Source organism: Aquarana catesbeiana, linkage group LG10 (genome assembly GCF_042186555.1).
Source record: "Aquarana catesbeiana isolate 2022-GZ linkage group LG10, ASM4218655v1, whole genome shotgun sequence".
Classification (NCBI taxonomy): Eukaryota; Metazoa; Chordata; class Amphibia; order Anura; family Ranidae; genus Aquarana; species Aquarana catesbeiana.
In genome coordinates, this window is record NC_133333.1 from 25088017 (window position 1) to 25101654 (window position 13638).

The 13638-nt window shown below is 43.5% G+C and overlaps 1 protein-coding gene across 5 annotated transcripts in view; it reads right to left on the reverse strand.

Moving 5' to 3' along the window:
• The window catches only part of IGLON5 (IgLON family member 5), an 859278-nt gene that overhangs the window by 338523 nt on the left and 507117 nt on the right, over window positions 1-13638 (reverse strand). Inside the window, exon 8 of one of the 5 annotated variants that reach the window (XM_073601837.1) lies at window positions 888-1067. The exons of the other annotated variants lie outside the window; for them this stretch is intronic. Coding sequence (XP_073457938.1) covers window positions 904-1067 — 164 coding nt within the window. The 3' untranslated portion in view covers window positions 888-903. Of the gene's footprint in view, window positions 1-887; window positions 1068-13638 lie in introns of those variants that run through there. 5 annotated transcript variants of the gene reach the window in all.

Consider the following 13638-nt stretch of genomic DNA (forward strand, 5'->3'; position numbering starts at 1 on the left):
AGGAAGAAAGACGATATGTATTCCCAAACAAACATGATATCCAGTGGAGTGGGAAGGCTCGAGAGCCAAACCCGCCGAGGCTGCGCCCATATGAGCGCCACCACAGGGACCGCCCACCAACGTCGCGCCGCATACACATGGGAGGGGCGCACGGCATCGCTGATCGGGCACTAGTAGTGCACACCGTAGTGTGCGTGATGGACACCATCCAATCGAGCGTGTCAACATCCAAAGGGTGCGCACATCCGATGGGGAGTGCGTGACGCTGACGCGCAGTGGCGGCGGATCCACCCCTCCCGAAGGGGAAGGGGGAGGGGCCGACAGGCACATCACAGCTCCCGGAAGGGGGAAAAACCATAAGAGCAAGCGGTGTATTGAGGCCAAAAGGGCCACCACCAAAGCAAACGAACCATATACAAAGCTAGTATAAAAATCTACATCATTAATAATTAATCCAAAAATAATTGATGGTAAAAATAAGATCGAGCAATTGAATAAAAGGAAGTAAATGAAGTTTTAAATATATCACAATGAGTGTGATAGGATTAAAAAATGGAACAATTTCACGCATATCCATCCCTGTACATTAATATTAGAGAAGGGTTTGGGACTGACCATCCCGTGGGACTTTAAATGAAACCATGACCGGATGAGGTCATCCGTTTCCATCCCTATACTAGTCTAAGAGAAAAGCAACAAAAGTGGGACTTTAAATGAAGTGCGTGAATGTCCAAAAAACAAAACCGATGGACTACTAGGAAAATTTTATTAAATTCATGGAAATAAAACAAGCATATAGTAATAATATGTCAATCACAAATAGAGAGAAATATCAGCAATAATAGCAGCAAATATGCGTGATTCAATGAATACAACAATTATCCATGGTACACCAGTAAGATGTTAATACACAACCATATAATAAAGAGTATTGCCTGCAAAATAAGCCTCCAAAAAACTCAAAAAATTGGGAAATAGCATGACGCTGGTGAGAAACGCAACAATGGTAGCTCTACGCGTTTCGTGGCTTGTTGTGCCACTCGTCAGGAGCAAGCGCGTATCTTGATCTAAAATAAAAGATATAAAAATGATCTAGTAATTATAAACATGAAACGGAGGTGGGGTAATTAAAATGACCCCACACAGAGTGCATGCTTACACATTGTGGTTCGTGAGATGGTGGCGGAGGCCATACATCGCTCGGCAATCGGAGACACCACCCCCGGGAGCTGAGGTGGACGGACCGAAGGGGGCAACCCCACAGGGCGCCATCCAAGGCAGACCAGGACCCCCGAGGCAAACCTGGAGTAGAAAGTACAGATAGGAAATCAATAGCAACCATACCGTAGAGGTGAATAGCTAAGTGTGAATAGAGAATACTGGGGTGAAGTTGCCGGAAAAGAAGAAGAAAGATGTGTGACCAAGTGAAAGACAAGGAAAGAAGGCTAGATAGGAGCATCCAAGTAAGACCACCAAGCAAACGAACCAGACACCACAGAGCATGAATGCAAGGAAAGAAAGAAAGGAGCCAGAGAGTATAGCATGAGTAGAGATACCTGGTGTGCAAGGTAAGGCATTGTGGAGGAAGAAAGACGATATGTATTCCCAAACAAACATGACCTTTGGATGCTGACGCACTCGATTGGATGGTGTCCATCACGCACACTACGGGGATGGAGCGTGGGCATCGGCTGGCCGGGCGCTTAGTGCCCGATCAGCGATGCCGTGGGCCCCTTCCATGTGTATGCGGCATGACGTTGGTGGGCGGTCCCTGTGGTGGCGCTCATATGGGCGCAGCCTCGGCGGGTTTGGCTCTCGAGGCTTCCCACTCCACTGGATGTCATGTTTGTTTGGGAATACATATCGTCTTTCTTCCTCCACAATGCCTTACCTTGCACACCAGGTATCTCTACTCATGCTATACTCTCTGGCTCCTTTCTTTCTTTCCTTGCATTCATGCTCTGTGGTGTCTGGTTCGTTTGCTTGGTGGTCTTACTTGGATGCTCCTATCTAGCCTTCTTTCCTTGTCTTTCACTTGGTCACACATCTTTCTTCTTCTTTTCCGGCAACTTCACCCCAGTATTCTCTATTCACACTTAGCTATTCACCTCTACGGTATGGTTGCTATTGATTTCCTATCTGTACTTTCTACTCCAGGTTTGCCTCGGGGGTCCTGGTCTGCCTTGGATGGCGCCCTGTGGGGTTGCCCCCTTCGGTCCGTCCACCTCAGCTCCCGGGGGGTGGTGTCTCCGATTGCCGAGCGATGTATGGCCTCCGCCACCATCTCATGAACCACAATGTGTAAGCATGCACTCTGTGTGGGGTCTTTTCAATTACCCCACCTCCGTTTCATGTTTATAATTACTAGATCATTTTTATATCTTTTATTTTAGATCAAGATACGCGCTTGCTCCTGACGAGTGGCACAACAAGCCACGAAACGCGTAGAGCTACCATTGTCGCGTTTCTCACCAGCGTCATGCTATTTCCCAATTTTTTGAGTTTTTTGGAGGCTTATTTTGCAGGCAATACTCTTTATTATATGGTTGTGTATTAACATCTTACTGGTGTACCATGGAGAATTGTTGTATTCATTGAACCATGTATATTTGCTGCTATTATTGCTGATATTTCTCTCTATTTGTGATTGACATATTATTACTATATGCATGTTTTATTTCCATGAATTTAATAAAATTTTCCTAGTAGTCCATCGGTTTTGTTTTTTGGACATTCACGCACTTCTTTTAAAGTCCCATGTTTGTTGCTTTTCTCTTAGGTTTTTCTAATATGTATGGGTACTATTATCAAAATTGGGCAAAATCAGCTAAATTGGGATAAGATCTTTATAATCTGTATGGGTATCATTACCGAAATTGGCTAGATTGGGCAAATATTCTTTAATATATATGGGTACTATTATCAATATTTGCCAAAAACAGCTGGACTGGGCAAAGATCTAATATGTTTGGGTGCCATTACTACAATCAGCCAAAACTGACTAGATCAAGCTAAAATTCTCTATGATGTATGCATACCATTATCAAGATATGCCAAAATCAGCTGGATTGGGCAAAGATCTTCTAAAATGAATGGGTACTATTACCATAATTTGCTAGATTTGGCAAAGATTCTCTAATATGTATGGGTACCATTATGAAGATCTGCCAAAATCAGCTGGATTGGGCAAAGAACTTCTAATGTGTTTGAGTGTCATTACCAAAACCAGCCAAAACTGACTAGATCAAGCTAAGATTCTCTAATATGTATGGGTACCATTATCAAGATATGCCAAAATCAGCTGGATTGGGCAAAGATCTTCTAATATGTTTGGGTGCCATTACTAAAATTGGCCACAATTGGCTAGATTGGGAAAACATACTCTAATGCAGGGGTCATCAAACTATGGCCCTCCAGTTGTTCAGGAATTACAATTCCCATCATGCCTAATCATGTCTGTGAATGTCAGAGTTTTACAATGCCTCATGCGACTTGTTTTTCCGTAACAGTTGGAGGGCTGTAATTTTGAAGATCCCTGCTCTAATGTATCGGTACCATTATCAATATCTGTCCATATTAGCTGGATTAGCCAAAGATCTTCTAATATGTATGGGTACCATTGCCAAAATTGGCTAGATTTAGGCAAAGGTTCTTTAATATGTATGGGTGCCATTATAAAGATCTGTCAAAATCAGCTGGATTGGGCAAAGTTCTTAGAATATGTATGGGTACCATTACCAAAATTGGCTAGATTTGGCCAAACATATGTATGGGTACCATTATAAAGATCTGCCAAAATCAGCTGGATTGGGCAAAGATCTTATAATATGTTTGGGTACCATTAACAAAATTGGCCAAAATTTGCTAGGTTTGGCAAAGATTCTTTACTATGTATGGGTACCATTATAAAGATCTGCCCAAATCGGTTGGATTGGGCAAAGTTCTTCTAATATGTATGGGTACCATTACCAAAATTAGCTAGATTTGGCCAAACATATGTATGGGTACCATTATAAAGATCTGCCAAAATCAGCTGGATTGGGCAAAGACCTTATAATATGTTTGGGTACCATTAACAAAATTGGCCAAAATTGGCTAGATTGGGCAAAAATGCTCTAATGTATGGGTACCATTATCAAGATATGCCCAAATCAGTAGGATTAGGCAAAGATCTTCTAATATGTATGGGTACCATTAACAAAATTGCCTAGATTTAGGCAAAGATTCAGTAATATGTATGGGTGCCATTATAAAGATCTGTCAAAATCAGCTGGCTTGGGCAAAGATCTTCAACTATGTATGGGTACCATTACCAAAATTGGCCAAATCTAGCCAAATGGCTAGATTTGGCAAAGATTCTTTAATATGTATGGGCACCATTATAAAGCTGGGCCCAGATCAGCTGGATTGAGCAACATCGTTCTAATACTGTATGTATGGGTACCATTACCAAAATTGGCTAGATTTGGGCAAACATATATATGGGTACCATTATAAAGATCTGCCCAAATAAGCTGGATTGGGCAAAGATCTTCTAATATGTATGGGGACCATTACCAAAACTGTCTAGATTGGGCTAATATTCAGTAATATTTATGGGTACCATTACCAGTTCTCAACCCTCTAAGTCAGGCTCTACCCTCTACGCCATAGGCACAAGCAGCCAGTTGGAATGATTACCGCTTTCTCTCTGTTGATAAGTGTAATTAGGTAAACACAAACCAAAAATAAAGCAAATCAAGGGGGAACAGAAGGAGCAGGATGATCTGAGAGCAATTATCTACTGAACGCCTTATCGCTTTCCCGAGAACAAATATTGTCTAGAAGCCATCTTTGTGGGGACTAAGCGAAGGAGATTAATAAAGATAAAGTGGCATTTTAATAAGAAATGCAAAGTGGTTATTGTGTACAAAGTTGCTGAGATGGCGCAGAACTTGTTTTCATTAGCGGGCTGAAACAAGTAATGTGTTTTTATGATTTTAAAGGATATGTGCGGCTCTTAGGAAACAATTCATAAAATAAACCTATCATTCCGCGTTCGTGTATTTATTAAATATACTTGGGAGCAGCCATGTTTGCTCATTACATATGCAGATGTTGCTTCCTGCTTAGTAGTGCTGCAAAGTGTTTGTGTTTTATTGTTTTGCTCTCAGCGGGAAACACTGATTGAAAACAATGCAGCAAAGATTTAAAGGGGTTGTAAAGGTAAAAGTTTTTTCACCTTAATGCATTCTATGCATAAAGTGATCCTTTAATTTTACATGTAGCCACTAAGGCAGGCCATAGATTATGTGATTTTCTTTCCTGCAATGGGTTGCAGGAAAGAAAATCGCTTGATTCCCCTATCAACACAGTCAGTGTTGATGGGGGAATGCCTCTCGCGGAGCAATTGTGTCCTACCGGCGGGGGTGTGGGGAGCCGTGCCTGCTGGGTGAGCACAATGATTACTACTAGCGGCTATAGCAATAATCGCAAGCTAAAAACAGGCTGACATGCTGGTTGTACCCAGGTCGATCGATGAATCGACTTGAGTACTGTACAATCAGTCTGCCCCTAGATGGATCAAATCTCAGGTGGTCCCTGCTGAATAGAGATGGACCAAACACCCCCCCCCCCCCCCGTTTGGTTCGCACCAGAACTCCTGAATGGGGGGAAAAGTTCAGACCCGAGCCGTGAACTCTATTGAAGTCTATGGGAGGTGAACCTGAAAAGTCCCCATTTTGAAGGCTTATAAAAGTTATTGGCCATAACATAGGTATGGGGGTCAGGGTACTATCCTGGGGGATATGTACCAATGCACACATTTTTTAAAAAAACAATAGTTTTTAAAGGAGCAGTGACTTAAATTATGCTTAAAGTGATGCAATAAAAATTAAAAATTCCTTTAAATATACTGCCTGGGGGTCCCCTTAGTCTGCCTGCAAAGTGTATAGAACCTGCTGCAGCAAAACTGACATTTCTAAAGAAAAAACAGAGTCAAATCACATTTAAATTGACTCGCGGTTGCAATTACCGGCATCCGGCTAATTAAATAATATGAAGAAAAAAAACAGAGTGGGGTCCCCCCTAGTCCATACCAGGCCCTTCAGGTCTGCTATGGATTTTAAGGAAAACCCCACGCCAAACTTTAAAAAAAAAAATGCCCCCCCCAATTCCATACCTGATCCTTATCCGAGCATGCAGCCTGGCAAGCCAGAAAAGGGGGGGGACACGAGCGAGCGCCCCCTCCCCTCCTGAACCATACCAGACCAAGTGCCCTCAAAATGGGGGGTGGGTGCTTTGGGGCTCTTTCCCCCCCACCCCAAAAGCACCATGTTATTGGGGTAAAAAGTAGAAATATACCGCTAAGTAAACATACAAAAAATAATAAAAAATAAAAAGGCACACAGCAGCAGCTCAATATGGGATACACATATAAGCAAATTAAATTAAAAGATGGAGGTGCGCTACAAATATCACACAAAAAAATGCAACTAATGCACACATGTATTGAAATTGCTCCCAACACCAAAAAGAAAAGAAAAAATATTTTTAAATCAGTCCATAGATATAAACATATGTGCTATTCTTATGACAACACCACAAACTCGTGTTCCTCCACCACATAGATTGCGTGCTTACCAGAGGCAAGCCTAATATGAGCTTGTGACTTATAACCCCACCAGGGCCTTTTCCACAGAGATGAGGATGACAGCTCTCAGGTACTAAGTACGACAGGAACACACAACAAGTGATCACAGGGATTCAGTCATTCAATGGTCTCAATCGAAAGCCAGAAGGTAACCCATAATGAAGAGGAACTCACCATAGTGTAAATCGTATTAGGAAAACATTTATTAAAATTAAAGCTTACACTTACACAGGTTTTAAGTAAATTTACAAAAGTAAAAAGCCGGCCGGCAAAACGAACACCCATGTACTACGGTACACAGCGCGATGTTGTCAGCACGTCACTCCTCCCGACGCGCGTTTTGTCACAGGCTGACGTCGTGGACAATGTCAGCCTGTGACGAAACGCACATCGGGAGGAGTGGCGTGCAGACATCATCGTGCTGTGTACCGTAGTGCACGGGTGTTCGTTTTGTCATCCTCATCTCTGTGGAAAAGGCCCCAGCGTGGTTATTAGCCGCAAGCTCATACTAAGCTTGCCTCTGGTAAGCACGCAATCTATGTGGTGGAGGAACACGAGTTTGTGGTGTTGTCACAAGTCATAAGAAGAGCACATATGTTTATATCTATGGACTGATTTAAAAATATTTTTTCTTTTTTTTGGTGTTGGGAGCAATTTCAATACACGTGTGCATTAGTTGCATTTTTTGTGTGATATTTGTAGCACAGCTCCATCTTTTAATTTCATACCATGTTATTGGGGAGGTCCCATCCCCACAACCCTAGCCAGTGGTCTTGGGGGTCTGCGGGCAAGGGGCTTATCAGAAACTGGAAGACCCTTTTAACAAGGGAGCCCCCAGATCCCACCCTCCTCTATGTGAAAGAATAGGGGTGCTGTGTTTTAGGCCTCTTGATTGAGACGTGTGTGATGACATTTGTTTAAAAAGAAATGGGGAATTTTTTATGTGACACTAATAAAGGTTTAAATATTAATAGTTAAAAAAATGCTAAGGGAATAAGGAGGCAAAGGCATTTATAACGGTTAATAAGGGATTGAATTAAAACCCATTTTTTGCATTTTTTACTTGTAAGATTGCTTTTACAGACATCATATGCCAATCAAAGGTTTAGATTGCATATAAAGGAAACAACGGATAAACAAATAATATAACGTTGTATTTCCCTATTGATCTCCTGAACAGTGTTTACAAACACTATTCATAAGCTCTGTGTTTACATCGGCAGCAGTTGCTGCTTATAGAGCAAGTCCCGGCTTTCGATCTGACAGCTGGGAATTGCTGGTAAAAGCAGCATGGGGGAAGGTGAAACGGAACCGTCCAGCACCCAGCTTGAATGCTTCCATCAAGATATAGCTTCCTCCAGTCTGGAACCAGGAACCAGATATTCAAGCGGCATATTGCACCCAAGATACTAGACGGAAATAGCTCAGGTACAAAACTGGAACTGTTTATTGAAAACTCACACAGAATTTATGGTACACCAGGTCAGATGAGCCTAATCACATTATCATATGCAAAGGAAACTGTATACAGGAATATAATTAACATACAGTAACTAAGGAACAGACAACATAAACTATGCTAATCCACCTCAAGCAACTAATAGCTGACAGTGACATAATTAACATGAGCTAATCAACTAGTCACTTAAACCAGCCTAGGTGGAGTGCACACAATACTAGCAGACAGACAGAAACAATAGGTGACACAATTAACAATTAACAATGGGAGAAACACAACCTTGTGTATTTTGTTCACTAGACACGTCATCTAAAGACATTCAATGTCCCAGCAGTCTGATAGTGGGGAATTAATTTATCTTCATAGATCTCCTGACGATTATGATTGATAAATATTTCTATCCCAAGTGAAGGAGCCTCTCCAAGCCAGTCTGCAGGAGGGCCACCATATTTCCTCTGACCATTAAAGGGGTTGTAAAGCTTTGTGTTTTTTCACCTTAATGCATCCTATGCCTTAGAGTGAAAAAAGACCTTGCAGTCACCGGCCCCCCCAAGCCCCCGTTTTACTTACCTGAGACCCGAATCTCCTTGGGCGCGATCCGCATTGCTTTTATCGAGCTCTAGTCAGCCCTTCATTGGATGATTGATAACAGCGCAGCGATTGGCTCCCGCTGCTGTCAATCAAATCAATGACGCGGCAGGCCGGGGTCGAGTCATACACTTAGCGGCTATGGCCGCCGAGTGTATCACACGGGAGCCTGCCCGCAAGGTAACCCCATCGGGAGAGAGCTTCCAAGAGGGGGATTAGCTCTTGCAGGGAGGAGCCGCGAGAGCCGCCGTGGGACCCCAGAAGAGGATGTTCGGGGCCACTCTGTGCAAAACGAACTGCACAGTGGAGGTAAGTATGACATGTTTGTTTTTTAAAAAAAATAAAAAATGAACCCATAGTATCCCTTTAACCGGTACAAGATTAATATTACATCTTTCCTTCTACTCCAGAAGTCCTTATTCAGAGAAGTTGTCATGGTTATGCAATAGAGTTTTTTCTATCAGCTTACCTGTCTCCATGTGTTCATCTCGAAAGACCAGCTGCCTCTCACCTGACTGGTTTTATAACCTCTCTTCTAAGCATGGCCCCACCCCAGGCCCTATCAGGGAACCCTATATTAACCTGTGCACTGCAAGCCAGCAGTGCTGGTCAACCATTGTGTGTTAGCCTCCGTGTGTACTTGCTGTGTTTCCTACGTCTGATTCCTGTTATCGACTTTGGCCTGTTCTCAACTCTCCCTGTCTGCTTGTTTCCCTGACCTTTGGCGTGTTATGTTTATCCTTGTCTGCTAGTCGCCCTGACCTTTGGCTTACCCCTTACTTCCCTGTCATTCCAGCCTGCTGCCTCCTTCCTCTTCTCCTGTAGTCTACGGTGAGCATGAGCTGTGAGACCCTGAGGGCCGCGACCTGGAGCCAGACTGCAGCGCAGTCCATCCTCACCACTCGAGGCTCTGGTGAACACCCGCTGGCTCTTAGACTCCGCACCCTGGGGAATCTATGCTCTAGCTCCCACTGGGATCCATATTAGTTATCCTGTAGACCTGCCTCCTGAACCTTCCAGGGGTCAATCCGCAGCAGTCAGTCCTAGGGTCCACTACCTTAGCGGTGCACTTCCGACTCCTACAGAGTGCATCTGTCACCTGGTCCCAGGTGACCTGACAGAAGTAATCCAAGCCTCGCTCTAAGCATCTATTACATGGCTGTCCATCATTATCTGCTCTTTCCATAGGCCATAATCAGTGGGTAGGAGGCTTGCCCCTAGTCCTCTCCAAAAGCCCCTGTCCTGGTTGGGTCTGTCACAGAAGGGAAGCGGCAGTGGGGGAGAGAAACAAGGAATGCTATGTACACCCTGTGGACTTTTTTTTTTTGGGCATTCCTACCAAATCTAGGATCCTTAACCCCTTAAAATAGGGCAGGGAATGGCTAGAACCCCTGTCAGATTTTTACTTCTGTCTGTGTTTCTGTTGTGGATTTTTCCCTCACTTCCTACCTGTAAAACCTTTGTCAGTAGGACAGGAGAAGAGGGTAAATCTCTATAGCAGAGCCACAAATAGTGGTAACAAACCAATAGGAAGTTCTAATCCTTCCTCCAAAAATAGAACAATGTCTCTGGCTTGACATACACGTTAACAATGCAATTATATACTAAAAATACACTGCAGCTTTTGTATTTTTTTCAGAAAAGAAGAAGGTGGACTGTTAATTCTGGAAAGTTTCCCTAAAGCTGGAAGTTGCATGCAACTTTGCTGGATCTAGATGAACCTCAGCACTCCTACTCTCAGATCCTTCCAACATAAAGGCCATTACACTGCTCCAAGGCTGTGGATCTCTTCAGCTCCTCCACCATGGGCCTATTGGCTGCTTCCCTGATTAATGCTCTTCTTGCCCGGCCTGTCAGTTTAAGTGGACCGCCATCTCTTGGTAGGTTTGCAGTTGTGCCATACTCTTTCCATTTTCGGATGATGGATAGAACAGTGCTCCATGAGATGTCCAAAGCTTGGGATATTTTTTTATAATCTAACACTGCTTTAAACTTCTCCACAACTTTATTCCTGACCTGTCTGTTGTTTTCCTTGGCCTTTATGATGCTGTTTGTTCACTGTTTGTTCACTAAGGTTCTGTAACAAACCTCTGAGGGCTTCACAGAACAGCTGTATTTTAAATTACACACAGGTGGACTCTATTTACTAATTAGGTGACTTCTGAAGGCAATTGGTTCTGCTAGATTTTAGTTAGGGGTATCAGAGTAAAGGGGGCTGAATTAAAATGCACGCCACACTTTTCACATATTTATTTGTAAAAAAATGTAAAACCATTTATCATTTTCCTTTCACGTCACAATTATGTGCCACTTTGTGTTGGTCTATCACGTAAAATAACAATAAAATACATTTACATTTTTGTTTGTAACTTGACAAAATGTAGAAAATTTCAAGGGGTATGAATACATTTTCAAGGCACTGTACATGGGGGTTGATTTGAAGTGGTTTGTAAGTGTAGCCAAGTCTAGTATAAGTGGTTTAGGCTCAAAGTTTTCACTTTTCCACAAATGTACAAAATTGAAGATTCTCCTTAACACTCCTTTCACAAGGGTGCTCTAATCAGGTCCGCCTGTCAGTTTTTTAGGTGAACCTGATCAGAAGCTCCGTGTTAGTCAAGGGTGGCCAAATGTAAACAGACTTGTGTCCATTTACATCCAATTACCTCCAAGACGAGAGTAGGCTTACCGCCTAGATAACCGCCCAGATCCAAACACCCCCCCCCCTCAGAAAAGATCTGCAACCTTTTTTGTATTTTTGGACCTAATCATGGCAGGTCTGAGGTAATCTGTTGTAAATGGACTCAAGTGCGTTTACATTTGGCCACCCATGTGAGGTCCTGTTCACGGATCCCTTGCTGATCAGACTGTGTGGTGCCCATGCACCTTAGTCAGCACTAAGTGTTCTGGTGTGTACACATTTCCCCCCTTCACCATGAGTCCGCATTTCGGATCCTTCTGACAGATGCAAAGCTCATGTGTCAGATTTATCATTTTTATGCCGGTCTTTGCTATGTCAACACGGCTAAAACACCAAGCTGTAGCCTTAGATTGTATTGGACAAGTATAGATGTTTCCATTGATAGCCATTGATTTATGCTAATGTTTTTTTGCATGAGAAATGACGGGTGTCGCTTGTTAATGTTTTGCGTTTGTGGTAATCCATCCAGCGATGACGTTTTGTGGCGATATAATAGATGAGGACACTGCCTGGGTCTGGGGGAGGATAAAGACTGAATTTATTAGTTAATTTCGTAGAGTAATTCCTCTTTCACGGGCTACAGAGAAATCCATACATTGTGATGACCATGTAATAGGACAGTGAAACACTTAGGCTGCGTGTTACAGCTCTGGGGTCAAGTCAGTAATGGTGTAACAAGAAGAAATGGAGGGAATGGTCCTAAAAACACAGAAATCATAGTGATAGCTTCACCTCGAAGCACGCAATTAGAGCTGTTTCCTTCTGTTAACTAGTATAGCGCCCACCTTATATCATTGTCCGTGTGCCCTGCGGCTGCATGAGCTGGTGATGATGAGGTCTGTAATAACGTGGCCGTGGCCATTTTATTGAGGTCAGCAGCTCAGCCTTTTACAGCATCTGAGATCGCATTTTTGCTGCCTTAGTCAGGGCTGTGTTTATCTTAATAGCACATGTGGTTCTCTGCCTAGGGTGGCAGGGTTAGAGGAAGCAGCACTGAGCCTAAAATATACAGATAGTGTTATAGAGGCCCTGACAGTTTTCCACAATAGCAGGGGCAGTTTATTTAACTCCCTGGTGCCTGTTTACCAGGCTAATCCTAAATGCTTTGTTGAAAAAAAAAACATGCTTTATAGAGTTCAATAGCTCATGCTCAATTGTGTCAATGAAGTGACCACCCCCTCCATCCCACCTTGCTCTTTACTTTATAAAGCTTCATAGAGACTTTCAATTAGGAAGAGACAGTCTGAAAGCAAACAGCTTTGGCAGTGATGTCAACACCGGGTTTAGAAATATAATTCCCGTTGGAGGGTTGGCTGAGAAGCATGGCTGTCTGTGATGACAAGGGTGACTACTAGACTCAGAAGGAACACTGAGTGGTCTGAACACAGAAGGGTACGTACGTGGTGGGCTCACAATGCTACCATAGAAGTAGGAGCTTGTTGGTAATGTTGCCACACCATTCAAAAGAAGGAAGAAGAAGAGGCATATGCTGGCAGGATCAACAGGTTCTTTGTAGCACTTATCAGGTGACATGAAAGCTGAACTTCCATGGCAAATGGCAGCCCCTTGCCCCCCATTGGTAAACAAACTGTTCACCCCCCCAAAAAAAAACTTACCTGGGCCCTTGCCTTTGATGGTTCTGGGAACCCCAGATGATATCACCATATCTCCTGGCAGAGCTGGGAGTTCAAAATCCCATGAGAATGCACTGCATCCCTTTGCAAAACTCCATTCTTATTGGTTTTCAAGCTCCAAGCTCTGCCAAGAGGCATGGTGATGTCACCTGTGCCTCCCGGAAATGCTGGAGGGCAGGGCCAAGGGAAGTAATTTTTGGGGGGGCAACTGTTTTGTGACAGACCCAGCCGGGACAGAGGCTTTTGGACGGGACTATGGACAAGCCTTCTACCAACTGATTATGGCCCATGGAGGAGACCGGGGATTTTGCTGCTTCTCCCAGTCAGAGCATGGAGGAGAGCTGAGTCCTGACACCCTTTGACTGTCTGGGGGTATATATCGGGATTATGCTGCCAGGAAGCCCCAGAACAGTGGTGCACCTGCGGGAACATTGTGCCCACTAGGATGCCCAGAAACAGTTCCACAGCTCTGGATACATAAAATACATTACATTGCCCACTCTTGTTTCTAAATGTTCCACCCCAGATCCAGCTTGGGTCTAGGTTACCAAGTGGCACATCTCACATCTTCCGCAGAAAGAGTATACAAAGTTAATAATATAGTTGGTAGTAGCCGGGACAAAATGGG